At 35.3% G+C, this 27,786-nt stretch overlaps 4 protein-coding genes across 4 annotated transcripts; 1 reads left to right on the top strand and 3 right to left on the bottom strand.

Moving 5' to 3' along the window:
* Positions 1-5,932: 5,932 nt before the first annotated feature.
* Positions 5,933-12,185, top strand: LOC145615533 (serine/threonine-protein kinase BSK1-like). The gene is made up of 9 exons (XM_081670607.1): positions 5,933-6,651; positions 6,748-6,883; positions 7,583-7,716; positions 8,296-8,401; positions 8,976-9,061; positions 9,546-9,734; positions 11,111-11,275; positions 11,356-11,469; positions 11,682-12,185. Exons 1-9 carry the CDS (start codon positions 6,364-6,366, stop codon positions 11,934-11,936), a joined length of 1,473 nt encoding a protein of 490 aa, XP_081526733.1. The 5' UTR covers positions 5,933-6,363; the 3' UTR covers positions 11,937-12,185.
* A 514-nt stretch (positions 12,186-12,699) lies between these two features.
* On the bottom strand, positions 12,700-16,382 carry LOC145615269 (ATP-dependent zinc metalloprotease FTSH, chloroplastic). The gene is made up of 5 exons (XM_081670332.1): positions 14,892-16,382; positions 13,951-14,197; positions 13,677-13,860; positions 13,427-13,598; positions 12,700-13,103 (listed from the first exon to the last, which is right to left on the bottom strand). The coding sequence occupies exons 1-5, from the start codon at positions 16,182-16,184 to the stop codon at positions 12,882-12,884; spliced, it is 2,118 nt and encodes a 705-aa protein (XP_081526458.1). The 5' UTR covers positions 16,185-16,382; the 3' UTR covers positions 12,700-12,881.
* Positions 16,383-16,925: 543 nt separating this feature from the next.
* On the bottom strand, positions 16,926-18,116 carry LOC145614052 (uncharacterized). Its single transcript, XM_081669059.1, has 2 exons — positions 17,207-18,116; positions 16,926-17,161 (listed from the first exon to the last, which is right to left on the bottom strand). The coding sequence occupies exons 1-2, from the start codon at positions 18,114-18,116 to the stop codon at positions 16,926-16,928; spliced, it is 1,146 nt and encodes a 381-aa protein (XP_081525185.1).
* A 4,301-nt stretch (positions 18,117-22,417) lies between these two features.
* Positions 22,418-23,275, bottom strand: LOC145614051 (uncharacterized). The gene has a single exon (XM_081669058.1). The coding sequence runs from the start codon at positions 23,273-23,275 to the stop codon at positions 22,418-22,420; it is 858 nt and encodes a 285-aa protein (XP_081525184.1).
* Between the last annotated feature and the right edge of the window lie 4,511 nt (positions 23,276-27,786).

Below are 27,786 nucleotides of genomic sequence, written 5' to 3'. Positions count from 1 at the left end.
ATGTGAAAAATACAAGTGTTTCTTGATCTAAATCACTTTATCTTTGTGTGTGGGAGGTGGTGTGGGTTGGTGATGGTTCGAGTATTTCCAGTGAGGTTCAAGTTTTGGGTTGGTGGTTGTGGGTTTGTGGTGGGGTGGGGTGGGGTTGGGTTAGGTTGGGTTATTAGGTGGGCGGAGAGGGTTTTTGGGGTTGTGGTTGGGTTTGGTTTGGTTTTCGGGTGGGTAGGGTTAATTTCAAGGTGGTTTGTTGGTAAAGGGTCACAGTTAAGCAGATTTTATGGAGTATAGGTGGCCTGGGTGGCTTGGTGCTAGTGTTCAGGTGGAAAGGTTTGTTCACATTTACTTAATTTCAGTTTAGTTTAGTTCAATTTAGTTCAGCTCCAATCAGTTTAGTTCAGTTCAGCTCCTAATTTTCTTCTCTCATAAAATATTCATTTCAGTTCAGTTCAATTCAGCTCCAATCAGTTTAGTTCGGCTCAGTTCAGTAAATGTGAACATGCCTGAAAGGTTGGACAATGGGTGGTTTTAGTGGCTAGGGTTGTTTGGCTTGGTGGTCAAGGTGGTGCCCATGGTGGTCAAAGTGGCTATGGGTCGGGGTAGAGTAGAGAAAGGGTATATGAAACCTAAGGGGGGGGGGGGGGGGGAGGTGGGGAATGAGTGTAGAGGACTTTGGGTATGAAGGAATGCTTAATAAATTGCCCTAACAAATTATATTTAGGGCTTGTTCTCCTCAGCTTAATTTCAGTTCAGTTAATTAGTTCAGTACAGTTTAATTCAGCTCTTCAGTAAATCAGAACAAGTCCTAAGGAGAAAATTCATGTTGATCAGGCTGATTTACAGCTTGTATAAATCAGGGGGCAATTTCGTCTTTACAGTCATAATAGTAAGGGTACTATTGTCAGCATAGACATAATGTAACACCCCGACCCCAAACAGATTAGGGAGGGGCCTATTGTCACGAAATGCGCATCGAGGGCCAACAACTATCCCCACAGACCAACACGAGTCCTTCCGGCGCATTTTGTCCTCACTCATGCGCACCCCGAGAAAACTTCCCAGGAGGTCACCCATCCCAAGACTACTCCCAACCAAGCACGCTTAACTATGGAGTATTCTTAGCATATGAGATCTCTAAAAGGAAGATGCATCTTGTTTATATGAGTAGTATATCAAACTTCTTTAAAGCAATCATGAGGGGTATTACATACACCCCCACTTGAGAACGACAACGCCCTCGTTGCGCCTGGAAAGCTAGGGACTCCAGTATTACGCCTAATGGCAACTGGGTAGCCAAAGTTTTACATCCAGTCTGGCTATGGCCATACGGCCCCAGAATTCTCCCCCGCTAAGCGACTGACATAGGACTAATTATCCACGGTTAGCACGCGGTCGCAAGGTTGCTCTGATACCATTTGTAACACCCCGACCCCAAACAGATTAAGGAGGGGCCTATTGTCACGAAATGCGCATCGACGGCCAACAACTGTCCCCACAGACCAACACGAGTCCTTCCGGCGCATTTTGTCCTCACTCATGCGCACCCCGAGAAAACTTCCCAGGAGGTCACCCATCCCAAGACTACTCCCAACCAAGCACGCTTAACTATGGAGTATTCTTAGCATATGAGATCCCTAAAAGGAAGATGCATCTTGTTTATATGAGTAGTATATCAAACTTCTTTAAAGCAATCATGAAGGGTATTACATACACCCCCACTTGAGAACGACAACGCCCTCGTTGCGCCTGGAAAGCTAGGGACTCCAGTATTACGCCTAATGGCAACTGGGTAGCCAAAGTGTTACATCCAGTCTGGCTATGGCCATACGGCCCCAGAATTCTCCCCCGCTAAGCGACTGACATAGGACTAATTATACACGATCAGCACGCGGTCGCAGGGTTGCTCTGATACCATTTGTAACACCCCGACCCCAAACAGATTAGGGAGGGGCCTATTGTCACGAAATGCGCATCGAGGGCCAACAACTATCCCCACAGACCAACACGAGTCCTTCCGGCGCATTTTGTCCTCACTCATGCGCACCCCGAGAAAACTTCCCAGGAGGTCACCCATCCCAAGACTACTCCCAACCAAGCACGCTTAACTATGGAGTATTCTTAGCATATGAGATCCCTAAAAGGAAGATGCATCTTGTTTATATGAGTAGTATATCAAACTTCTTTAAAGCAATCATGAGGGGTATTACACATAACTTGGCAAACGTTGGGCTAACGCCAATCTAACACCAAAACCAGAACTCAGACATAGCTTTCCAAGTTTTCCCTAATTGGAAACCCTTATTAAACACCAGAAACCACTTCTTCCTCCACGGTAGCACCACCTATGAAAGTTTAAAATGCCGCCGCGAATGAAAGGCTTTCCCTAAGGGGTTGATATAGCCCTAGTTTACACTCATTTCTAGTAGGGTGTCTTTCGGTTTCGCGCGAAGCGGCCATTGTTGAGGAAGAAGATGAGGACTATGGGAAGAAGAAGAGGACGAAGAGGAAGCTTCTGTGGGTTTGATCGGCAGAAGGCGGTGCTGCCAGTGGAAAATTTGAATAAAAAAATGGTGGTTGTTAAGGACTATGGTGGTGGCTGTTAAGGGTTTCACGTTGTGGTGGAGATATGGTGGCTATGGTGGTGCTGCTAGTGGAAGATTAGAGAAGATGGTTAAAAAAAAATAAAAAAAAATAACCAGACGTTAGTACTTAGGGCCTGTTCTCTTCCGTTGAAATTCAGTTCAGTTCAGTTCAGTTCAGTTCAGTTCAGTTCAGCTCAGCTCAGTTCAGTTCAGTTCAGTTCAGTTCAGTTCAGTTCAACTCTTATGTCTAATGATATTGCTAATGCTCTTATGTCTAATGATATTGCTAATGATATAAAGCCAAATTTCATTCTTTTAAGCTCTTATTACAACGACGCAACAAATAATAATAATAATAATAATAATTATTATTATTATTATTATTATTATTATTATTATCAATAAATAATAATAATAATCATGAATAAATAATAATAATAATAACAATAATACTAATAATAATAATCAATAATTAATTATAATAATAATAATAACAATAATTAATATTAATAATAATAATAATAATAATAATAATAATAATAATAATAATATCGATACAATTCATTGTTCAAATGGTTCTATTTTTTTGATACACATTTCTATTGTTAATCTTATTGAGAAAATTAGAGTACTACACAACTTAAACTAATTTTCATAGTCAGTTAGTTCTTCGTCTTCTTCTTGTCCACCAAGCTCCTCCATTACCTCGGCATTCCTCTGAACTGACTCCCATATCTGATCAGTTATTTCTTGTCGGACAATATCCATAGCTGCTTTTCTGCTACATGTAAGTGTTTTGTATTCTTTTGTCATAATACTTTTTTATTTTAAAATTAAATAGTATATGTGTTTAAAATATTTAGAGGTTTCAAGTTTTTAATATATTTTCCATAAATTTATAATTATATTATAAATTTTATAATTATGTCATATGAAATAGTACATTTGTATATACACATAGGTATAGTAATATATAATCAAAGACCACTAATCCGTAGTTAAAAATCACTAATTAATAAGTTCAGTCAGTTCAGTTCAGTTCAGTTCAGTTCAGCTCAGCTCAGCTCAGTTCAGTTCAGTTCAGTTCAGTTGATTTCAGTCAATCAGAACAGGCCCTTAGTAGTAACACCGTAACGTCTTAAAATCCCATCAACAATATAAAATTAATTTATCTGGCAAGTGGGGCCCACAGAAGCAGCTGATTAACGAGTATTTGTTAATCAGGCTGATTAACCGGGTCGGGCTCAGTCCTAAGGGAATCTACTAATTTATTCCCTTACCCTTTCCTAAAGACCCTAAAACAATACAAACGCCCCCTTATTGAAACAAATAAATAGGGAATATATCAAATCTCCTTTTGACTAATATACTTATATTTTATTAAGAGATAAACAACTAAAGTACTACATCGAGTTGTACTTGCTCTTACACGTAGACCCAACTAGAAAGAAAGCAATTAATAAAAGCTTGAAATTTGCACTCTTGGTGGCCTTATTTATAATTATTATTGTTTTATGTATCAAAATGACCAAATAATGTAAGATTTTTAGACCTAATATAAGCTCTGTACATTAACATTTTTAAATATTTTGTTTATTGAATACTAATTTAGAATTTAACCAAATAATTTAGCCAAAGGTAGTCTAATTATTAGATTTATGAGAAAATTAATTAACTTATTAGGTCAAACTTCGTTAACTCTTATTTTTCCTACTTAATTTCAATAATTCTAACAATTACATTAAATTATCCTTTAATATATAATTTCTCCAAGTTAAATTGTATAGCATATACGCCAATATATATTAAAATATATGATAGTGGTGAACGACAAGAAAAGATAAAGCAAGGATGGCAAATAATGTTTTTGTCTACAATTGGGAAAAATAATGAGGGTTTCAGTTACAAAATTAATCAATAATTCAAAGATATTGTTGTCTCCTAGTGATCCTAATAGCCTGTACAATAAACCATATTCAGAGGTTGCCTCTAATAATACATCTTCATCATTTGATTATCGTCCCAACATGTATTAGGTAGTTTTTTTTCTTCCAACATGCATCATGCATGCCTTATTACTATACATAATATTAGAATTATTGTGCTTTATTACAGAAGAAATCAAGAACTTGAATGCTTGGTCTCATTTTTGTACACGGATGGGAGTAACCAAGTGGATGGTGATCCTATGGGGCTTGCTCAAACAAAGAAATTGTCGGATATGGTTATATATACTTCTTCCGTTTCATAAGCGTTATTCACTTTCCGTTTTCATCAGCTTTTGTAAGTTATACCCACTTTTTACTTAATTTCTATTAGGACAATCTTTTACTCTGTATTCAATTATTATACTAGGTATATATTTATCTATACTAATATATTAAAATACGATCAAATATAATAGCTCTAAAAGATTAAGAGAATGGAGATAACACAATAAAATACGATCAAATATAATGTATAGATCGTGTATAATATTGTGGTATCAAAGGCAAAGGCAAAGGCTATGGTTCGTGGGTTGAAGATGGCAATCCAATGTGATGCAAGGAAACTGAGAGTATTAACTTAGAGAGTGATAAGATCATAGAATAGGTGATTCTTAATTTCTTAGGATTGATATATAGCTAGGGAGATTAACTCCATATCCTTTATTTTATTTATTTATTTTTTAATAATATTAAGTTTGCTCATACTTTCAGATAGCTAATAGCGTATGGTAAGGGTGTTGATAAACCAAGCGTGCTTGTAAACAGCTTGAAACTTGTCTCGGTCAAAGCTCGATATAAGCTCGACTCGAGTGGGCTCGACTGACTTAAACTCAGGTTCAGCTCGAGATCTTAACGAGCCAAGTCTTAGCTATACTTGGCTTAGCTTGAAAGCTCGTGAACATGCTTGAGTTTTTTTTTTTATATACTTAGGAACTTTAGTTTCCAAAAAAAAAAAAAGGAACTTATATTAATTACCAGAACTCTAGTTTGAATTCTTGATGAGTGTTGAAGCTTTCGTTCATGTTTTTTTTTTAAATTGTCGTTTATGTAGAAGAAATACCAACAAAAGAAAATAGTCTCACATCGTAAGATGGGAGCAAGTGATTTCATCCTAGGCTTGGCTCAATAGATATCTATTGGGGTCAATAGATTGGTTTTGGATAACTTGTTAAGGAGGCTCATCCAAGTGGGTTGTCTTAACCTTAACCCATTGGCCATCTCTAAGTTGATGCAACATGCAAGGCCATAGGCTTGGTATATCTATTGGGCTCAAGTAGTTTCAACCTATAGGCCTATAAACCTTTGACAAATCTAACAACTTTGTTCATTCATTTGAAACACAACATTAGAATATCACTCATAGAATTCAACCAAAGAAGACCAAAAAAATGAAGTGAAACTACCATAAAATTTCATCATAATTTCTTGACTATTGCTAAACTTTAACGACCAAACCATAAAATACACAATTAAAAAAAGAGTTTGATTGTCAACGGATGAAAGAAGAATCATCAAACCACCAAAACCAAACCCAGCTTACAAGTTGCAATGTGTAAGCTGTACTTCTCATCATCATCATCATCATCATTCTCATTCTCTCTCTAATTTAATCTTTCAGATCTCAATTGACTCTCACAAAAATTCATTCCAAACTTTTCACAAATTCAAAGAATTTTTTGTCAACCCCTTTTTCCCACCAACCTAAGTACCCAACTTAAGAACACAACTCCAACTCCAACTACCACCCTTTAACTAGTTTAAGCTTTAATTTGGTGCTGTTTTTGAGTTTTTTTTTAATGGGTTGTTTTCAGTCTAAACTGGGTCCACTCAAACAACCCCTTAATCACGCTACCATCAATGGTGGTGGTTCCGCCATTGTCGGTGATGGTGCTTTGGCTGGTTTCTCGGAGTTTACTTTGGCGGAGTTGAAGACGGCCACCGACAACTTCAGTTCGAAATCGATTGTTTCAGAAGGTGGTGAAAAGGCTCCTAATGTTGTTTATCGTGGCCGTCTTCAAAACCGTCGATTGATCGCTGTTAAGAAGTTTTCTAAGCTTGCTTGGCCTGACCCTAAACAATTTGCTGTAATTTTCACTGGTTTTTAATTTTGGGTTTTTCAATTGATTGGTTTTTGATTAGTGGGTTGTTGTTGAATTTGATTTTTATTTGTTTTTTGGCAGGAAGAAGCAAAAGGAGTTGGGAAATTGAGGCACAAGAAATTGGCGAATTTGATTGGGTATTGTTGTGATGGAGATGAGAGGTTGTTGGTTGCGGAGTTTATGCCTAATGATACTCTTGCTAAACATCTCTTCCATTGTAAGGGTGTTGCTTAATTATTGTATTTCTATTTTTGGTAATTTAGGTTGAGTTTAATTATGGTAAATGTATTTTGTTTTGGTTTGTTTATTATATGATTGATTGTTTAGGAAATAATCTTGTAGGAAATGCTGAATATGGAAATGGGTATTTAGTAGTATTGAATTGGATTTATATTTAATTGGGACTATATTAGGGTTTCTAAGTTGGGGATTGTTCCAAGTTTAGCTTACATAGGTTTAGTTGCATGTGTGAAAACTGAAAAGAGATGTGATAGTTACTTGCATTTTGTTGCGTTTTGATTGTAGAATGGGATTGGATTAAATTGTAGATTTAAAGAGTTACAAGCTTTGTTTACTTTGCTAGTCAAAATTTTGTCTTTTATCATCGCATTTTTGTTCATGCTAAGTATTACATTGCTGATTGTTAATTAGGGTTAGAAGTCACAAGAATTTTCAATGACAAAAAAAACTGTGTATTGATTTAATTGAATTATGTCCAATTTTTTGATGTCACCTTTTTAGGGCTAATGAAAGCCTGCAGGTTTGCCTTAATTACTCAAACTTTGAAACTAAACTAATTTATCATTTAGTCTGTTAACTGTGTTTTCATTAGAATAATAATTTGATGCCTTTTACTGAAAACTCATGACTATAGACCTTAATGATCTTGGTCTCATAGTACTGCTATTCTTGGTAGGGGAAAGCCAAACTCTTGAGTGGGCAATGCGATTAAGAGTTGCTTTATATATTGCTGAAGCACTGGAGTATTGTAGCACCGAAGGCCGCCCACTTTATCATGACTTAAATGCATACAGGGTTCTCTTTGATGAGGTATTGCATTATTTGTATAATACCCCCATTAGACTAAAATAACATACCGAATTTGCCTTTTGTGGGAACTAACTTTAATATATCATCAATCACTGCTTGAAAGGAAAAAAAACCTAAAAAGTGTTGCCCTGTACAATATTTGTTGAAAAGTTAATGATCTAAATTTTGTTATTTAATGATCAGTTTCAAAAGGCAAATGTAGCTTACATATCTTTTATTTATTTATTTATTTTTTTGTATAGATGGGATATGATTTTAGGTCCTGGGTACTACACCTAAGGCTAGATAACAAAGCTAGTTGGCATTCACCTTTTTTTTTTTTTTTTTTTTATTGTTTACATCTAATTATTTAGTAAATCCAATTTCTATCATCTATCTTTCATAATTCCCATGGAAAACGATACTTTTAAATGGAGAGCATTTATATTCTGTTTATGCGCTCAATGTGATTGAATTTGTTGATTATCTATGATATGTAATATATACACTACTGTGATAAAATTTAACCTGTTATAACTTGAATGTTGGTGAAAGGTTATTATATAAGCGTTAGATGTTAACCACTTACGCCTTTGGCAGAATGGTGATCCACGACTTTCTTGTTTTGGCCTGATGAAAAACAGCAGAGACGGAAAAAGTTACAGCACAAATCTTGCCTATACACCACCAGAGTATCTAAGAAATGGTATCAACTAGTCCGTATGTTATTAGAGTCCTATATCATGTTGTTTGTCTAATTATAATAGGTCTTGGCATGACTATATATTCAGATATGAGTTATTGAAAATTTGTGCTATTTTTAGCTTCTCTTGTAATAGTTGAATCAGATTTCATGCTTGTGATGTTCTTGGGGAGAATTCTAACATTATTGGAAATAAAAAAAGTTCCACCTTGATATGAATTTTACTCTGACTTTCTGAAATATCATGGCTATATGAATAGCATGCCCTAGTGATATTGACATCTGTTCCATACTTGTAGAACCATGAAATAAATGGTTTTGAAAAGATTGAGAAAAATTAACATGCTTGCTTCTTGAATGAACCTTGGGGTGAAAACACTTTCTCCTTGTGAAACTTTCCAATAAGCTTTGTCATCCTTCAGTCTTGATGTTGTTGTCATATTAATTGGAATGGAACATGCTATTATAGTTATAGAATTGTTGTGGATTACCTGCATCGCCAGCATAGTACCTTATGCTGCAATAGCTCCATTTTTCTGTTATAACCTGCAATGACAAAATTCTCCCTTTCATACAGGAAGAGTCACCCCAGAAAGCGTAGTCTTCAGTTTCGGAACAGTCCTTTTGGACCTCCTTAGTGGCAAGCATATTCCTCCAAGTCATGTGAGTTCTTTTGTGCTGTTTTACTCTAATAACTCTTGCATGGAGGATTAATGTTGTTTAGTTTGTAGTCATTCAGACTTCGGGCTCTTTAGCAGGTGTTCGTGCTTCCCTCCTTACTAATCCTTGAACTGCCTGAATCAACCCAATACACGACTTGCAGGCATACAAAATGTTGTTTGTTGAAAGAGGGAAAGTGATGATAAGATGTTTCGACTATAATAAAACCTGGTATAAGTGTTACAGCTTCCAGGAATACAAAATGTTGTTTGTTGAAAGGAATTATATCATCAAGGCTGAGACAAATTTCGTCAATGACCCCGTAGATGGAATTACTTTCAAGCTGAGATTGAATGGGCTCTTGTTATTCATTAATCTGAGACATAGTTTCGACTTATTTTGTTGATTATCACTCGTTCTTCAACTGCATTTTTCTGCATGTGTGATGCAATGCATTTTAAGTTGCTAAGATGTTTGTTCTCTGCAGGCTCTTGACATGATACGAGGCAAAAACATTCTTGTTCTAATGGACTCACATTTGGAAGGCAATTTCTCAAACGAAGAGGCAACAGTTGTTTTTAATCTTGCCTCGCAATGCTTGCAGTATGAACCTAGAGAGCGACCAAATGTCAAAGACCTATTTACAACACTTGCTCCGCTGCAGAATAAAGCTGATGTAAGTCATTAGCTGCCATTGTTCATAATTTAAGTGAGTTGTCTTTTGCTTTTTCATTCAAATTTGGATATTAATGCTGTTCTGGCTTACATGTGGGATCTTCAACTCTTATTCTGAACCTTTGCATGGATCTTATGACTCCAAATTTAGTCTGGTCAAATTCGCTTGATATGATTTGACCTGGTCTCATCTGAGTCGTGATTTGATTAAACTTTGACTTTATTTGTATACTGATCCTTAGGGAGATTATCGTTACTTTTATATTAGCGTGTACAATTCAAATGTGAAATTATCATAATTTTTCTTACTATAGAATTAGAACTTTTTTTTACTATAGAATTAAGATATTTAACGGTGAGAGAACACATAAAAAAATGTTGTCTGATTTGGTTTGAGGTTTCTCAAATATGCGTGACTATCTAATTAACATGCAGTGTAAAGCCATGCTATTGGGAAGAAAGTTCGTTCTTGAATTTAATTTATTTGTATTATACTTTTCAGTTTGAGGAGTTGTGGGTATAAAGTCTATAAACCATGAAAAAAAATCACTTCATCTCCTATATTTACAAAAAGCCTGAACAATTAGATGAAGCAACTCTTGCTTTACTACCTTGAATCACTTCTACTGCTTTCAGAAGATCCTCCTTTTACTTTCAACTTTCTATTAATAGCTGATCAGTTAGTGATGAAAGATCTTATTGATTGGTTCAGGGATGTACTGAACACTAAGACACCTTCCTTTATTAGGCTTACCAGTATTAATGAAAAATTCTTACCGATATGTAGCCTTCCAACTTCCAATAAACAGTTATGAGCATTGATTGATTAAACATGATGTTAACTCCCAATTGTGTATCAAGAGTGACCCTCTCCACCCCTATCTAAATCTAATGGCCTCTCAAAATTCAGATTTTAGATATCTTCTCCCATTACTGGACTCGGATGAAGTGTCCAATTAGACACGGGTGTCCAAGTATCGGACTCGCCCATTTTCTTGAAAAAATTGTGTTTTTAGTTATAAATGAAGTGTCCAAGTGTCGGTGTCCGACACGAGTCGTGTCGACACGGACACGTGAGGTAAATGAAAGAGTCCGAGTAACATCAGATATGAGGTATGATTATGGTATGAAGTATACACTATGCAGTCCCTTATTCACTAGTGTCACGGTCAAACTTCATTTGTATTTGGGCCGCAGAGTAATCTGTTGACCATATCTTTCATAATATCTGCTGGGACTTTGTAGTTTGTACATACTGATGGATAATTTTCAACGTCCCTGGGAAAAAAGGGGTGGGAATGTGGGGAAGTGGAAAATTAGGTTGAAGAAAACATCTGTTTCCTGGAGATAATTTGTAGGTTGATTTGGCCATTTCAGGTTCCATCTTATCTGATGCTGGGAATACCAAAGCCAGAAGATGTACCTCCTACACCTCCACAACCACTTTCTGCCATGGGAGATGCCTGTTCTCGTTTGGATCTCACTGCTATCCATCAAATATTGGTTTCAACACACTACAAAGATGATGAAGGGACCAATGAGGTAATTAGTACATAATAATGCTGTTCACTCATGGGAATCATCCCTCGTCTAAAACTGATGAGTTTTGTACTGTGGCTCAGTTATCTTTTCAAGAGTGGACACAGCAGATGAGAGACATCTTGGAGGCAAGAAAGCGTGGTGATTTGGCATTCCGTGATAAAGATTTCAAGACTGCAATAGATTGCTATTCGCAGGTATGCAACCCTTCTCTGCGCTCTTCTTTCCATTAATGGACAATAAGACTGAAAATTTCTTTTAAGCGGAAACTCATATTGTAGGGTCTCAGTGGTCAATCCTTGCCCCAATTCTCAATACATGCAGCATTTTTTGAGCTTTGCACTTTATTATATATATTAAATTTGAGTAGTCTCAAGCTCATTTTTTGAACTAAAATTTATGTGGGCAGTTCATAGATGTTGGAACAATGATCTCTCCAACTGTTTATGCTCGCCGAAGTCTCTGCTATCTGTTCACAGACCAGCCTGATGCAGCTCTAAGAGATGCAATGCAAGCACAATGTGTATACCCAGACTGGGCGACAGCTTTCTACATGCAATCAGTCGCCCTATCGAAGCTAGATATGCATAAAGATGCAGCTGACATGTTGAATGAGGCTGCTCAATTAGAAGATAAACGACAACGTAGTTTGAAAGGAAACTGAGGACCAAAGTCTTGTATAATTCTTTCATAATTGGTTCTCAGTTGTTTGTTTTAGTCTTCATAGTACAGAGGGTGTATGTTGGGTGTATGTATTACTCTTGCATTTTGATGCTGTACCATAGAGGGAGAGGAGTATTTATTTTCTTGTGAATGTCAGTGGTGCCATTTATTAGTATCGAAATTCTTTGAAATAATTTTATATTTGTATTTTGTACATTTTCAAACCTATAATACAACACAATTTTGGGAATCATAGGGCTGCAAATTGGTAAAAAAGTGTTATCGATGTTTAGGTTGCAGGCTGATAATCTGAGATCAAGTTACTGTTCAATCGTAAGCTAGTTATATTCAGCATGAGACTTGTTTGCTATGTAACATATGTTCCTCTATAGCCAAATTATCATTGGTAAATTTAAAGATTGTCTCAGAGCCAACTTTTTAAAGAACCAGCTTCACAATATGATGAAAACATAAGGTGAAATTTGTTAATTACTATTCATCTTACAATTTGTTCTTTATTTCCGGGAGCATACACAATGTCAACATACTAAGGAGTAAGGACTAACAACGAAGCTGAAAAATCGACATATTTAACTTGATGGACATGAATTGAACCATGGTTGCTTTGTTGATCCAGATAGGTGGTTCCATTTCAGACTAAAGAAGAGCCTTTCAAGTATAAAGATCAAAGGGATTTAGTTATTGCTTACTTCAAATATTACATTTTGATTTTATGGAGTATTATGTTTACAATTTTTAGCAAGGACGAAAATAAGACATTGTAGAAGCCAGTTCATTCATCGAATTTTGTACACGGAGAGTCATCTCATTTTTTCAAATATGCAGTATGTATCAATGTATTATCTAACAAGTTTTGTACAAGCATGGAAACTGATGCACTTGAATCATATACTACTACAAGAAATCAGGAATTGATGACCTGAATTTAAGAAACATATAATTCAGCTTTGCCATCAATGAACAAGCTCATGAACTCTTCACCATCAACAGTCTCCTTCTCAATGAGCAGCTGTGCAAGTTTGTGGAGGATGTCAATGTGGGTGTTGATGATGTCCTTTGCCCTTTTGTATGCAACCTCAACCAGCTCTCTCACTTCACCATCAACCACATCGGCAGTTGCCATGGAGTAATCTTTCTGACTCGACATCTGTAAAATATTCATATACAAAAATGTAAATAACATTTGCAAGGTTGCTTTGAGGAGCAGGGGAGGGGTCTTTAACATTGTATGACAGACTAATAGAGATGAGTACTAATTTCTTCACCTGTTTTTATTGAATCGAAATTTTTTGCACTAATTAGAGTTGAATATTATTTTTATTACATTAATTCCCTAATTTATTTTGCTACATGTAGTTAATAATTATTTGTTACTCCGTAAATTTTAAGTTCAAGAGAACCCATTCACAAAAATCTAGGTCTATGATAGAAAGTAAGGTTGACAATCAATTGATCAAATAATGTGCCTACCTGCTGGCCCAAGAATGGATTTCCACCAGCTCCACCAACAGCAAGTTGTCCAATTTTCTTGCTGAACCCAAATCTTTCAACCATCTGCCTGGCAACCCTTGAAACTTGCATGAAGTCATTAGATGCACCTGTTGTAACATTGTCTTCACCGAATATAACCTCTTCAGCTACCCTGCAAAATATAGGGAGATTTAGAGTCAACACCAACATACTGTGTTAGATGTTGACAACTGTTGAATACACTACTGACCTGCCACCAAGAGCAACGGCCATCTGATTTTCAAGATAGCTTCTGCTGTAAAGGCCTGATTCCAGCCTTTCTTCACTTGGGGCAAAAAATGTAAGACCACCTGCTTGACCACGAGGAATGATTGAAATTTTGGCTACAGGATCATATTCAGGCATAAGAGCACCCACTAAGGCATGACCGGCCTCTGCACAAAAAGGAAATTTTTATAGCAGTTACAACCTAAAGACTAGCATTATAAGGCAAGAAGTTAACAAGATATGATCATTGAACCCACCGTGATAAGCTACTAATCGCTTCTTCTCCTCTGATACAACTGCATTTTTCTTTTCCGGACCAGCAATAATTCTCTCTAGAGCATCTGATATTTCATCTTTGCTTATTTCCTTAAGATCTCTCCTAGCTGCAAGGATTGCTGCTTCATTCATCAGGTTCTGCAAGTCTGCTCCAGTAAAACCAGGGGTTCTCCTTGCAATCTTTTCAAAGTCCACATCCTTTGCTAGTGCCTTTCCACGAGAGTGTACCTTTAACACCAACAATGGCAACAAATCAGCAGTTGATATCCATGTGAAAACATGCAAGAAGTGAAACAAGTTGACGAAAATTCAAATACCAAACAGCATCAACACCCTAAGCCCCTGATATTCTCTTTTCATATGCAAACTTTAGTTGGATACATTTCATTCTTACGTTACTATCTTAAAATCACAATATATACTCCATATTAAATCTCAGACATGCTGATTTGCTAGGCAAGCAAGCTTTCTATACTACACCTGAAAAAGTACATAATCTGGCAAGACTGGCAGTAAAAGTCCTTCTCTCAATTCAAGGTCTGTTGTTAATTAACCTTGGACTTATTTCTTAAATAATTGCATAAGCTGTATTCATACTCAATCTTACAACCATAAAAGTAAGCACACTATGCATGTACTCTTACTGCCCTACGTTCACATCTATATACTCCATATAAAGTATTATCAGAATAATGATACTGTTCATTTCATATCCATCAAATTAACATCAGTCTTAACTAAACCATCTTTTCAACAAGGCACAGGACATAATCCAATGTTCTTACACAAACATCAATACACTAGAATTGCAAGTGTTGCTACATTCATATATTTTAACAACAATCAATTCTTCCAAGCCATATAAAATAGAATAACAAAATCAAAAGCATGCTGATAAGTCTTATAAGTTCATAAATTATACCTGAAGGATCTTAACTCTCCCTGCAACATCAGGCCGATCAACGGTCACTTGACGATCAAACCTCCCTGGCCTCAACAAAGCAGAATCAAGAACATCAGGTCTATTAGTGGCAGCCAAAACAATCACACCCGAATTCCCGGAAAACCCATCCATCTCAGTCAACAACTGATTGATAGTCTGTTCCCTCTCATCATTTCCACCTCCCATTCCTGCTCCTCTTTGCCTCCCAACAGCATCAATTTCATCAATAAACACAATGCAAGGCGCCTTACTCTTCGCCTTCTCAAACAAATCTCTCACCCTGGAAGCTCCAACACCAACAAACAGCTCCACAAACTCCGAAGCTGCACACGAAAAAAACGGCACACCGGCCTCACCAGCCACCGCCCTCGCCAACAACGTCTTCCCGGTTCCAGGGGGCCCTACAAGGAGGCACCCTTTGGGAATTTTAGCCCCCAATGCAGTGTACTTATCAGGGTTCTTCAAAAAGTCCACAACTTCCTGCAACTCAAGCTTAGCCTGATCAGCACCGGCAACATCGGCGAATGTCACACCTGTTTCCGGCACTTCCTGGAACTTCGACTTCGACCGGCCGAAGTCCATCGGCCCGCCAAGTCCACCAGGCCCGCCGGGCCCACCTTGGGCCCGACGGAACAAGAAAAACAGCCCTGCAAAAGCAATAATAGGAAACAACAAATTCCCAATAAAACTAAACAACCCATTTCCACCCTCCCCTTCAGAAACAGAGATATCAACACCATTCATTGCCAAAATATCAATAAGATCAGGATCATTAGGAACAACTACAGAAGCTCTTTTACCATCAACAGCAGTTAACTGTAAAACAGAACCATCCTTACTGAATCGCACCCTTTCAACCTTACCCTTCTTCACTGCATTTAAGAACTCACTGTACCTCCATTGAGAACCTTCTGGAAGATCCGAATTCGAAGGTTTCGGAGCATTCAAGACTAAATTTTGCGAAAAGGGGGTTGAATTTGGTAGACCAGGATTGTTGGGTTGAGCTTCAATTACCTGGGGAGGTTGCGGTGGAGGAGAGATATTATCCGCAGCAAAAGCTTGCTGTGAAGCAAGAGTTGAAGATAGAATTAAAGCTGTTAAAGCTGATTTTGATGGAAAATTAGGGTTTTGAGAATTGGGGGTTAAGGATTGAGTGATGAATTGTTTTCTTCTTGGAGAAGCTAAAGAGGGTTTTGTGGTTTTGGGTGTTGGCGGGTAGATTAGGACGCCATTTCCAAGGAAGCTTGAAGATAGTAAATGGTTAGTCGCCATTGTTGATTGGTTTGAAGCTTTAAAAAAATGGAAATTGAATTTTGATTTTCAGTGTTTAGGGTTTTAAGAGAGGAAAGAGAAGAGTGAATCTATGGCTAAAATCTGTTGCTGCTGGAGCTTGGTGGTACACAAATGAAAAATGCAATCTATATTCTATAGTATAGATATTTTATTTTATACTTATTTTTATGAAATGTGGGAATTAAATTGAATTAAGTAATTAAGTTTATAAGGATGTGGATTAATGTGTACAACAATAATACTATAATAGTGTGGGATTGAGAGAGTTTGGAAAGTAAAAGATGAAATTTGGGTTCAGTACAAGCCAATAGATGAGGGACTTGCTTTGTTTGTGTTTACGTGTGCTTTGTCTTATCCATTCATTTTTGTACATGTAAAAATTTGACATTTTGAAGATTTTATACTTTGAATATTGGGGTTAAACGGTAAGGGAAAAAGAATTCCAAATTTCTAAATTGAATTTTGTTTTTGTTTTTTTTTTTTTTTTTTAGGAGAAGCCGAGCTAATGCATTAATTCATGGACAAAGTGTCAGAGAGTACATAAGGGGAAATCATTGGTGGACAATGATTAACCCAAGATTGTTCAACACCAAAAGGCATTAGCTTAGCAAGGTGATGCGCAACATAGTTGCCATCCCTTTTCACATGAGACCAAGAAAAGAATGTAAATTCACAACACAAGAACATAATATCATCTAATACACCATCCAACTCTGCCAACTAAGTCGAAGTCTTCAAGAGCCGATTAACGAGGGTTTGGTTGTCCATCTCGAAAACAACCTTCTCGTATCCATACCTTCTTACTAATTTCACAGCCATAAGGTATGCTTTTCCTTTTGCCACTTCTGGACTCCAGCAAGCTCTAACTCTGCGAGTAGCTGCCACCAGCACCTTACTATCCCAGTCACGAGCCACAACTCCCATCCCAACCCATCCCTCATCACTCCAAGAAGCATCTGAGTTAATCTTAACATACCCGAGTTAAGGAGAATGTTACTTACTACTGTTGGGTTTGGCCTTGTTTGCAGTGATGGCATAAAATTTCTTATTGTACAACCTAAATTCCTCCACTGCCTTATGAACTCGAGCAATGAGAATTTCATTCGGAGTTGTTATTCCATTGAAGACCTGATCATTGCGTTCCTTCCAAATTACCCACGCAAGCACATCAGCCTTCTGTTGCGTCTTTGCCCCAAGCAGCCCCCATCTCACAATCAAATCACACATGTCCTCACCTTCTTGTGGAATTGCTTCAGCACACCCACACTCGGCCCACAATTCATGAACTCTCTTGCAGTCAAACAGCGCATGGACTGCTGTTTCATCATCCTCCATGCACCAAGGGCACGTAGCTTCATCTATCAAGTGACGAAATTGCAGTAGTCCCCTAGTTGGTAAAGTATTCGTGCAAACCCTCCAAATAAAATGCTTTACCTTTGGTGTTGTATCTAATCCCTGAAGTTCAACCCATGCTTTATGAAATTGATCAAACTTGGAACCTTTTCCTAGTATGTAGGAGGTTTTAGTCAAGTACAAACTGTCCTTTAAAAATTCCCACGTAATAGCATCATTCGGAGCATGTTCAATTAGGGGAATAGAAAGTATGCATTTCGTATCCCTTTCATTGAAAACAGAAGATATAAGCTCCTCATCCCACTCCATCTTCGAGAAATTAATCAAATCACTCACATTATTCAACTCATCTACCTCCGTACTCGTCACAAACCTCCCTTCCGCATCCGCCACCCAGGGATCTCTCCAAATATTAACCATGGACCCATTACCAATACGCCAAATCACACCTTCCTTTAGTAAAGCTTTTGCACCCCATATGCTCTTCCAAGAGTAGCTACCCAAATTCCCCAGAGGAAGGAGCAATTTCTTCCACAATTGAAGTAGTGATTTCACCATTCTAGGGTTTACTCTACCATTCTTCTCTCCTTTGTAATTTTTCTCTTACTATGAGTTCTTTTTTCTACCATTAAACCCGACAAACAAAGCAACCAAAACAAAATCAAAGACATTCAACATATTTGGGCAACATTTGAACAATTTTAGCCAACAAATTTAACAATCCATCAAAGTTTGTGGGTTAGTTTTTTTTTTTTCTCTTATTTATCAGTTAAACCCTAATTTTTATGCAATTCATGGATGCAATTGAGTGCAAAATTGAAGAACATACCTTGGTTTGTACTTAACAAAGTAATTAGGAAACCTAGATTTGCGTCCAAACGACCTCTTTATTCCTCCTTTATCAATTGAAAACAGAAAATACGTGAGTTCCAAGCTTGAGTAAAAAAAGCCCCAAATTTTGCTCTATTTCAAGTAATTAGATGATGAATTTAATCTTACCTTAGGTTATTGTTCACGAATTAATGGCGAGTAGCAGAGGAGACTGAGAAAGAAACCTAAACTGAGTTGGTGGAATTGCAGAGAATTCATGGGAGAAAAAAGAGAGAGAATACAGGGGAATTGGAGGGAAAACAGGAGGCTGGGGGAAATAATTAAAAAGGGGAGTGCAAACATAAAAATGCTTGGGCGCAACTGGGGAAAATAAGAAGTCAACGCCGGAAAGTTGTAGTCAATGCTGGAAAAGAGGGAGGAGGTTTCTTTAGACAAAAAAATTGATCATGGTGTTTTTTTTTTTTTTAACAAAGAATCGCTTAAAAGGTTTTTTCTTACAAAATGAGGCATTTTAAAGGTTTTTTTTTTTTACAAATTTGCCTAGATTTTATTGAACTTAATTTTTAATTTCATTTGGATGATTTTGAGTTTATTAAGCTTTGATAGTTTGAGTACATCAAGATATCCAAGGATGCATGTATACCGTACAACCTAATTAATCCCTCCGTCCCCGAAAGAACGACCCATTTGGATTGATTTTACGGGTATTAAGAAACTTAATTTGCAAGTACAAATGTATGGGAAAACACAAGTCATCAATAATTTACAAGTACAAATGTATGAAAAAACACAAGAAAAATTAATGGTGGCAGGAGAGAGAAAAAAAAGTTTAGTAATTTAGAGACGAGATGGCACAAAGATCTGAAAAAATACAAGGGTAAAATAGGGAGAAGATGCTACACATGACAAAAATATCTAAGAATGTATTGGTAATTTTGTGATTTTAATAGATGTTGGGAAAAACAAATGGATCACTCTTTTTGGGTCTAAAGTTAGACCAAATGGGTCATTCTTTCGAGGATGGAGGGAGTATAATTTTCAGAAAACAAAAGATGTACGAATGTAGTAATATTTAATTTTATATTATTGACCATATTCAATTTATAGAAACTGCATGTAACTAATTTAAAATTGGATCAACCTTAAGAGTAGCACAAGTGGAATTTAAAAAGGTATTATGTATGTGCATGAATGGCATAGACAGGAGACTTCTAACATAATAATTTAAGGGCATTAAGGCCACAACTTGAGCAACATTATCTTTGATCTTTACAAGTGATTTGGAAGATCATTTCATTATACTATATAATATGGCTGCTGATGGTGCAAGAATAAAAAGATAACTAAATATTGACAGCTTTAAATTTCTGGTGTTTTAAATAATGTTATTCCCTTCGTGTAAATTATGTGATACTTGTTTATCACTATTGTTTAATTACATTACATTTTTTTTCTCGATCTGTGGTGCAATATAATGATTTTTTTATTTTTTATTTTTTTTGGTGCAAACAAAGGGTGATAAATTATGATCGTATAATTCTCTATATAAATTCTCACTAATCACGAGTTAAGCATAAATACGGTTCCTCAACTATTGTATTTGTAGCATTTTGGTCCCTCATCTTTTTAATGAAGCAAATTGGTCCCTCTGCCACCCTTACATGATTTTTTCCGGTGAAAAAATGACGAGTCACCATAGTTTAGGGACTACAGTAGTACAGTGCCCATGTGGCAAAAGAAAAAAAAAATTAATCAAAGTTTAAGGACCTTGGTGTGAGTTGGCATTATTTAATTAATGAAGTGATAAAGTTTATTGACCTTCTTCCTTGGTTATCTTTGGTCCATGACCTTGTCTTTGACACTATTAGCCCACAATGACACCTTTGACCACTTTCACTTGATCCATTGCTACATCTAGACATTGCCTGTCAATATAAACATATTAATATTGCTTAAATCTTCTAATTTTGATCAACTCCTAAATACCTTAATTACTAATTTTATTGCAGAGCAGATACCTTGGCAGGAGCTTTCTTCTTCACTGCAGCAATTATTTTTTTTTTCTTTTGGAAGAATTTTTGCTTAATAGTCTGATGGTTTTAATGGCTACCAACATCAATATATATCCACATTTTTGTGTAACGGCTAGTTTTTTGTAACTATTTTGGAATTTGGTTATTTTTTGCTGTTACAATCCTTTAGAATTAAATGTAGAGCCTCTAATCTTTAAACTACCAATTTTTTCAACTGAAAATATTCATGTAAGCATGCAGCTCCTTAATCTTTTGGCAAAAAGAAGTGCAGTCCCTAAACTAATGCTGACTCAACGAGAGAAGTCCCTAAACTTTGGCTTAGTTGGTAGTAAACATCCCTCAACTTTGCTGACTCAGATTTTCCTCCACCAAAATTGGTAAGCCAAGGGTGGTAGAGGGACTAATTTGCCTCATTTCAAAGATGAGGGACCAAATGTGCAACTAAGGGTCTGTTCTCTTACGTTGAAATTCAGTTCAATTCAGTTCAATTCACTTCAATTCAGTTCAGCTCAACTCAGTTCAGTTCAGTTCAGTTCAGCTCCTAATTTCCTTCTCTTATAAAATATTCATTTCATTTCAGTTCACTTCAGTTCAGCTCAGTTCAGTTCATTTCAGTTCAGTTCAGCTTAGTTCAGTTCAGTTCTGTTCAGTTCAACTGAGTTCAGCCAATGAGAACAAGCCCTAATGGTATAGTTTAGGGACTGTATTTTAGCTTATCTCCATTAATCACAATGGCCATATACAATATTTATATATTAGGTATACTTGGAGGGCAAGACCAAATACTCCCTCCGTGTTTTTTTAAGTGATACACTTTCCATTTTCGGCCGTGTTTTTTTAAGTGATACACTTCCTTTTTCGGCAAAAAAATACATTAAAATATTATTTCTCTCTCCTCTCATGGTTCCCACCGAAACCCACTACTACTTTTTTATTATATCTTTCCTCTCACATTTATTACTTTTCAATAAACTATTAACCCCACTATCTTTCTTTAACAATTTTTTAATACTCCACTACCCCACTTATCTCTTATTTTATTTAAGTCAATTAAATTGCCTAAAACTATGTGCCGGTCAAAGTGTATCACTTAAAAAAACACGAAGGGATTAACCTAAAATAGCTCAAAATATTCTCTAGGATATATTTCACAATATTCACAATTATTTTGTTTCCTAAAATATATCCCAATAAAGGGCAATGATAGATGTGAATTGAATGTTCTAGGTGTTGAGTACCAATTTTAATGCTGAAATAATTAAACTAGTTCACAACCACTGTTCAAATCATAAAAATTTTCTCCTTTCAAGTTAAATTCTCACAACTAAGTTGGCAACTTCAAATTATAATTATTTTCTCCTTTCAAGTTAAATTCTCGCAACTAAATATTATACATATTTCTTTCACAATAGATAGGCAATGCTTAACAATTTTGTGTTATCATAAGAGCAAGCGAGCACTATAATAAAAAAGTCAGACTTTTAAAAATTTGATAGATATAAGTGTATAGTCTTGAGACAAATCTATCTTAAGGTACTCATTGTATACCTTTCCTTTTAAAAAAAAATAATAGGTTAGAGAATTGGATCGGAAAAAATGTAAAATGATATGAAGAGTTGACCCATTTTACTTATAATTTGTCTAGTGTTAAGAAACCAAATGGCAAATAAAATAGAAGTTTTGAATCAACTTGATTATTTTAAAGCTTCCCAACTTGGCAACTTTTGTAAGTGGACACTAATTTATTTTGAATGTAGTTGTGTTAATCAAATTAATTAAGCGATAACGATTAATGAGAGTATGAAAACAACCATACTTCAATCACAAGGAAAAAAAGTCAGTGGAATTGGCATAGTTTTCATAAGAAAAATAAAGATAGATAATGTAGTTCTCTATTATTGCATTATACGGAGTAATATTTTAATTTGTGTACAAAAGAATGAATTAATTTTATTTTTTTTCCTTTACAAAATTGGTTTCCCAATATAGTGGAAACTAATGGCTAATTACATTAAGAAGGGATACCCTTGTTCTTAATAAGCATCTAGATATTGCCTCCAAGGACTCTTCAATCTCTTGAACACCCACTTCAAGTGCTCCTAATTGTTTCAACAAATCTTGACTCATTTTAACATCAACGTTTGTCTTCTTTGCTCCATGAGCAAAAATCGCGTTATCAATCTTCATAATTTCATTGGAATCCGCTTGTGTATCGTATGATATGCTCTTTGATTGCATCAATTTAGTCATTAATGACCAACTCTTTCCTTTGTTGGTTGGTTCGGAAAAATAAGCCAAGACATATTTCAAAGCCGAAAAACTAATAATCTCAGCTTCGTTTAGCATTTTCAAAGTAGGGATGTTGTATTTTCCATCTTTCTCCAAGTTTAGCTTGTTCAACTTTTTTAAGCATTTGTTTGCCATTTTTTGGATTTTCTTCCTTGACATCAAATAAGCATTGATATCCTTCTCTTGTTCACTGCTTTTTCTTCTAAGACATGATTGAAGCTCGACGATGGATTCTTTCATCATGGACAAAACATCATTAGTGGATGAACAAGTTTCTAATAAGCCAAGAGAACCTTCTAGAACCTCTTCAACAACACTTTGGTGTTCTCCTAGGGAAAGCACTTTTTGGTTCATTGAACACTGGATTAAATTGTTGATGCCTTCATACAAATTCTTGATATCACACAAGTTGTTACGTATGGATGCCACCGAAGAAGATGGTGATGAGCTCGAGCTAGTGATCTTGAGCAAGAGATCCTCGATGCTCGACTCTAGAGGGTACGGAGTACATGGCCAACTGCTTGAACGAATGTGAGAAGTAGTTCTTCGGATTAAATTAGCCATATTATTGTTAGGTAAAAGCTAGCTAGGAGCTTTTGCTCAAACAATAATAAGAAGTTTGGAAGAAAAAGATGAATGATTTACTCAAACATTAGGTTTCATGTATATATATGGACCAACAAAAACTTTTCGAGTAGTACATACGAATATACGATACGTACATTATTCGAGTGCATGAATGGCATGTTTTGTAACACCAGACACACATAATTTTTAATTTCAATTGGATGATTTTGAGATCATTTATTTTTGATAGTTAGGAAACATCAACATAATTAAAGACGTGGACATCATATATTTCAAACATATAATGTATAAATAATACTAGAAAAAATGTACAGTATTATTAATTAAATTATTGTTCATGTTCATATGCACGTCAACCAATTTAAAATATAACTTAACACATGAATGAAATAAACATAAACTAATAAATTAAAAGAGTGTAGCATGACTAATTACATAAGAGGCTAAGGCCAGGCCACAACACTAGAGCAACTTGATTAATTGATGTTTACAATAATTAGCAAGATTGTATGTGATATCCTAGTTGTTGGTGCAAGACTAATTATAAACTAATCATAATTTGGTTGGGGAGCATGAAGAATCTTTACAACCGTATATTTCTTGTATTTAAATCGATTTTATTTACCTTCGTGTAAACTATTTGATACTCAAACTATCATTTCTGTGTTAATTAGCTTAAATTATGGGTTTTAAAAATATTTTTTTGGGTGCATGAGTGATTTTTGATTGAGATAATTTACCAATATCACTGGATAATATAGATCGTACTATATTGTACTTGTACTAAAGGCCGGTTGACATTTACTGAACTGAGCTGAACTGAACTGAATTGATTGGAGCTGAACTGAATTAATTAGAGCTGAACTGAACTGAACTGAGCTGAAATGAATATTTTATGAGAGAAAGAAATTAGGAGCTGAACTGAACTGATTGGAGCTGAACTAAACTGAACTGAGCTGAGCTGAACTGAACTGAACTGAAATTAAGTAAATGTGAACAGGCCCTAAACCGTTAGTTATACTTTTATTATACGTAAAAAAGTATAATACTCCCTCTTTTTCTTTTGTTGATCCTATATTAAATTTTTATAGTCTAACTTTGCCAAAAAAAAAAAAAAAAAGAAAAGTAATAATTACTAATAATAATATACATAAAAGGAAAAATAGTCATCAGATTTTATTATATTTATCTCAATGTGATATTTTTAGGCCTTTAATAACTAATTATGCAATTGGTCATTTGTGCACTTATAGCAATTCACGTTAATAGATCAATTTAATTAGGTAAAGATGACAATATATGATTAGGTAAAGATGACAAAATATAATGGACAATTTATAAGCAAAGCATTCTAAATATGATCGGTATTCAAATTCAATGCTTGTTTTTTTTCTTTGTGTAGTGGTGTAGGTAGCCGTGCAGGATATAATTGAGCTTAATAAGCTTAATTAGTTTTATTTATTCTCTTCGAATATAATTAGCTGTCACATAATCTGATTTTTATATAAAGCAACATTCTGAAATATTCAACTTCTTATTGGGTATTGAGTGCATGTAAATAACTCTTATTATTCTTTTTTTTTTCCTCACTTGCTTAAACTTGCCAATTGTGGCAAATTTCATGAAGTGTGAGTAGTATAGATTTACAAGTACGTACTGTTATTTCAACGCTTGATATTCTTCATGTACATTCATATATTTATACATACGTAGTGCTATTTCTAATATAACTACTCGTAGTTTCTAATAAAAATGACATTATACATATGTACATTCAGAAATAACATTCATTATTAATTGCGCGGTCACCCTTGTAATGATCATGGCTCGGTTGTTTCTAGCTAGCCATGATCATTCTCTTGTACAAGTATGTATATAGCAGAAACTCAAGAAAGAAATGGTTCTTCCTCATCTATTCTAATTTTACTTGAAGTGTTCTTAAGGAGTTTCAATTACATTGCTTTAATTGATCTCGAAATTTTAGGGAAATTCTGGAAGCATATTAACCGGTAACCCATAGCAATCATAGTGGAGGTTAAAATTGCTTAAGGACAATGTAAACACGTCCCTAATTCTTCATTCCCCATAATTATTTTCTAACATTATGGTTATCTATCTTTTCCTGCCTAAACACTTCACACGCAAATTGATTTGATATTGTTAATCTTATATACTCTTCAATTTTTTAAGTTTGTCATTACATTTCTACTATATGTCTACATAATAATTTAAATTGTCACCAAGGCACATCCGATCCAATATCTAAACTAATCAAATAAAGAAAACACAAATATTTAATAACACCCGATTTACACTACATTAGTGTAAATCGGGCTGGGCAACTTCAATTCTCTCTCTTACCTCAACTCTAGCAATGAAGTCACCACCGTAATCAGCCACATCAAGTTGGGCGAACATAGTGAAGCAAACACTAGAACCAACCCCAGCACAGCAACCTCAAACACCCACACAACTCTTCGAAACCTGCAAATCAAACAAAAAGCAAACATACCCCATCTGAATCGACATCCTTTTTTTCCTCCCATAACAAGGAAAACTTAAGACAATTGCAGCAGAATCCTTTGATGCCTCGAACCAAAACGAATTATGCTACACACATACACTGTCCACAAATAGCATGTGGATAGCAAATTAGAAGCAGTTGGATTTTGCAGCTTTCTTACAATTGAAGCAGAAATGCCAACTTATAAAGCAGAGTGACTGAAAATTCTGCAAACCTTCAATGTTAGAAGTATGAGTGACTCGAACAAATTCTGTTTCTGATTTACATCTTATTTATTTATTTATTTATTTTTAAATTTGTTGTTATGTGATGTCGATCTTTATTATTTTGATTTGTTTGAGTGATTGTATTGTTTTTTCATGACTATTGTTAATTTTGTGTTTATTTTTGTTGATTTTGATACTCTGTTTTTGTGAAAAAAGGGTCACTTTTGTGAAAAAAAAGTCACTTTTGTAAAAAATATAGGTCACTTTTGTAAAAAAAAAAATTAAGGTCACTTTTGTAAGAAAAAGGGGTCACTTTTGTGAAAAAAAAGTCACTTTTGTGAAAATATGGGTCACTTTTGTAAAAAAAAAAAGAGGGTCACTTTTATAAGAAAAAGGGTCACTTTTCGCAAAATGTTTGATATACAATAAAATAATTGTACACCGGGGGCATACAAAAGTTTTTGTAATAAAAATACTTTACTATTTTAAAAAAACATGTAAACATTACAAAATTAAAGGAAGACAACATCAAATATATGGAGAATAATATCTCTTGATATAATTTGTTAATATCAATAAGGAAATTACAAAAAGTGAACTGAACTGAACTGAATTTCAACGTAAGAGAACATGCCCTAAATTATCTATTCAAACGTGATGACGTTAATATTTAGGTGTATGTAATGCTTTTGACGACTATATAAATAATGTCTTTATAGAGCCGAGTATTATTTCCTTTACCTACTCCCTTCGTCCCTTATTGATAGTATTTTTTGGCAAAGTTTTAGTCCCAAAATTCTAATATAATAGTATATAAGTAATAATAATCATACTAATCATTGTATTTTGTAAGCTTGTGGCAAGGAAAAGGGGGTGAAAGCATGAAGTGCTACTGCACCTTCTGGCAGCTAATTACAACAACAAGCCACGTCAATAGTTGGGTAGCAATTGGTGGCAGAACAAAGTGGAAGCAGTGGTGTTTGTAGGCGGCGGCACAGGTGGTTGTTCGGCGGCAGCAAGGAGGAAAGAAAGAGCAAGAAGTGAAGGAAAAACGTGTATCATTGAGTAAGAAAGGCAATTTCTGATTTTTTTCGGTGTGAGTAATTGAGGAGGATTGTGGTCTATTTATAGACTTTTGAGAGTGGAAAAGATAGAGTTGAAGGTATGAAAAATAAGATAAGTTTTGGGGTTTGTTAAAGTACTTGGATCAAATTGAGTCTAGGTTAGTAGTTGAATTAGAAGATGAGAAGAAACTTGGATAAACACACATATGGTTGGAAGTATGAAGATAGGAAGCAAATTGGATAATGAAGAAGAAGGCTAGAGATTAATAAAATCATAAAGTTAAAGTCATGGTTTTAGCTAGCTTCATGAGATAATAATTAAGCTAAGGTTGTTAAGTATTATTAAAATAAAATCCGGAAAACAAAGTAATTAATTTAAAAACGGCGTACAACGTTAATTAATACAGTATGGAGCGACCAAAAATATTTAATTATTTCAAATAATTAAAAAAATTACTAAAATAATTAAGAAAATATTTTCAAAAATTAGGGGTATTACACTTTTAGTCTCCATATGTGATATATGTTAGAAGCGTTGGAGCACATTGTTTATTGTCTGTACGAGGTTGTTATCTTGTTAAAATCTTTTCTTCAACAACTTATTACATGTGATGGGTAAACTCACACGCTCGTTTTGGGTTTATCTTGCCCGTTCTCGTTGCGCCGCTTAAGCTCGTGCTACTCAGGCTCGTC

The sequence above is a fragment of the Chenopodium album genome, chromosome 25, assembly GCF_948465745.1.
Source record: "Chenopodium album chromosome 25, dcCheAlbu1.1, whole genome shotgun sequence".
Taxonomy (NCBI): domain Eukaryota; kingdom Viridiplantae; phylum Streptophyta; class Magnoliopsida; order Caryophyllales; family Amaranthaceae; genus Chenopodium; species Chenopodium album.
This window is presented reverse-complemented; position numbering and strand designations above follow the sequence as displayed.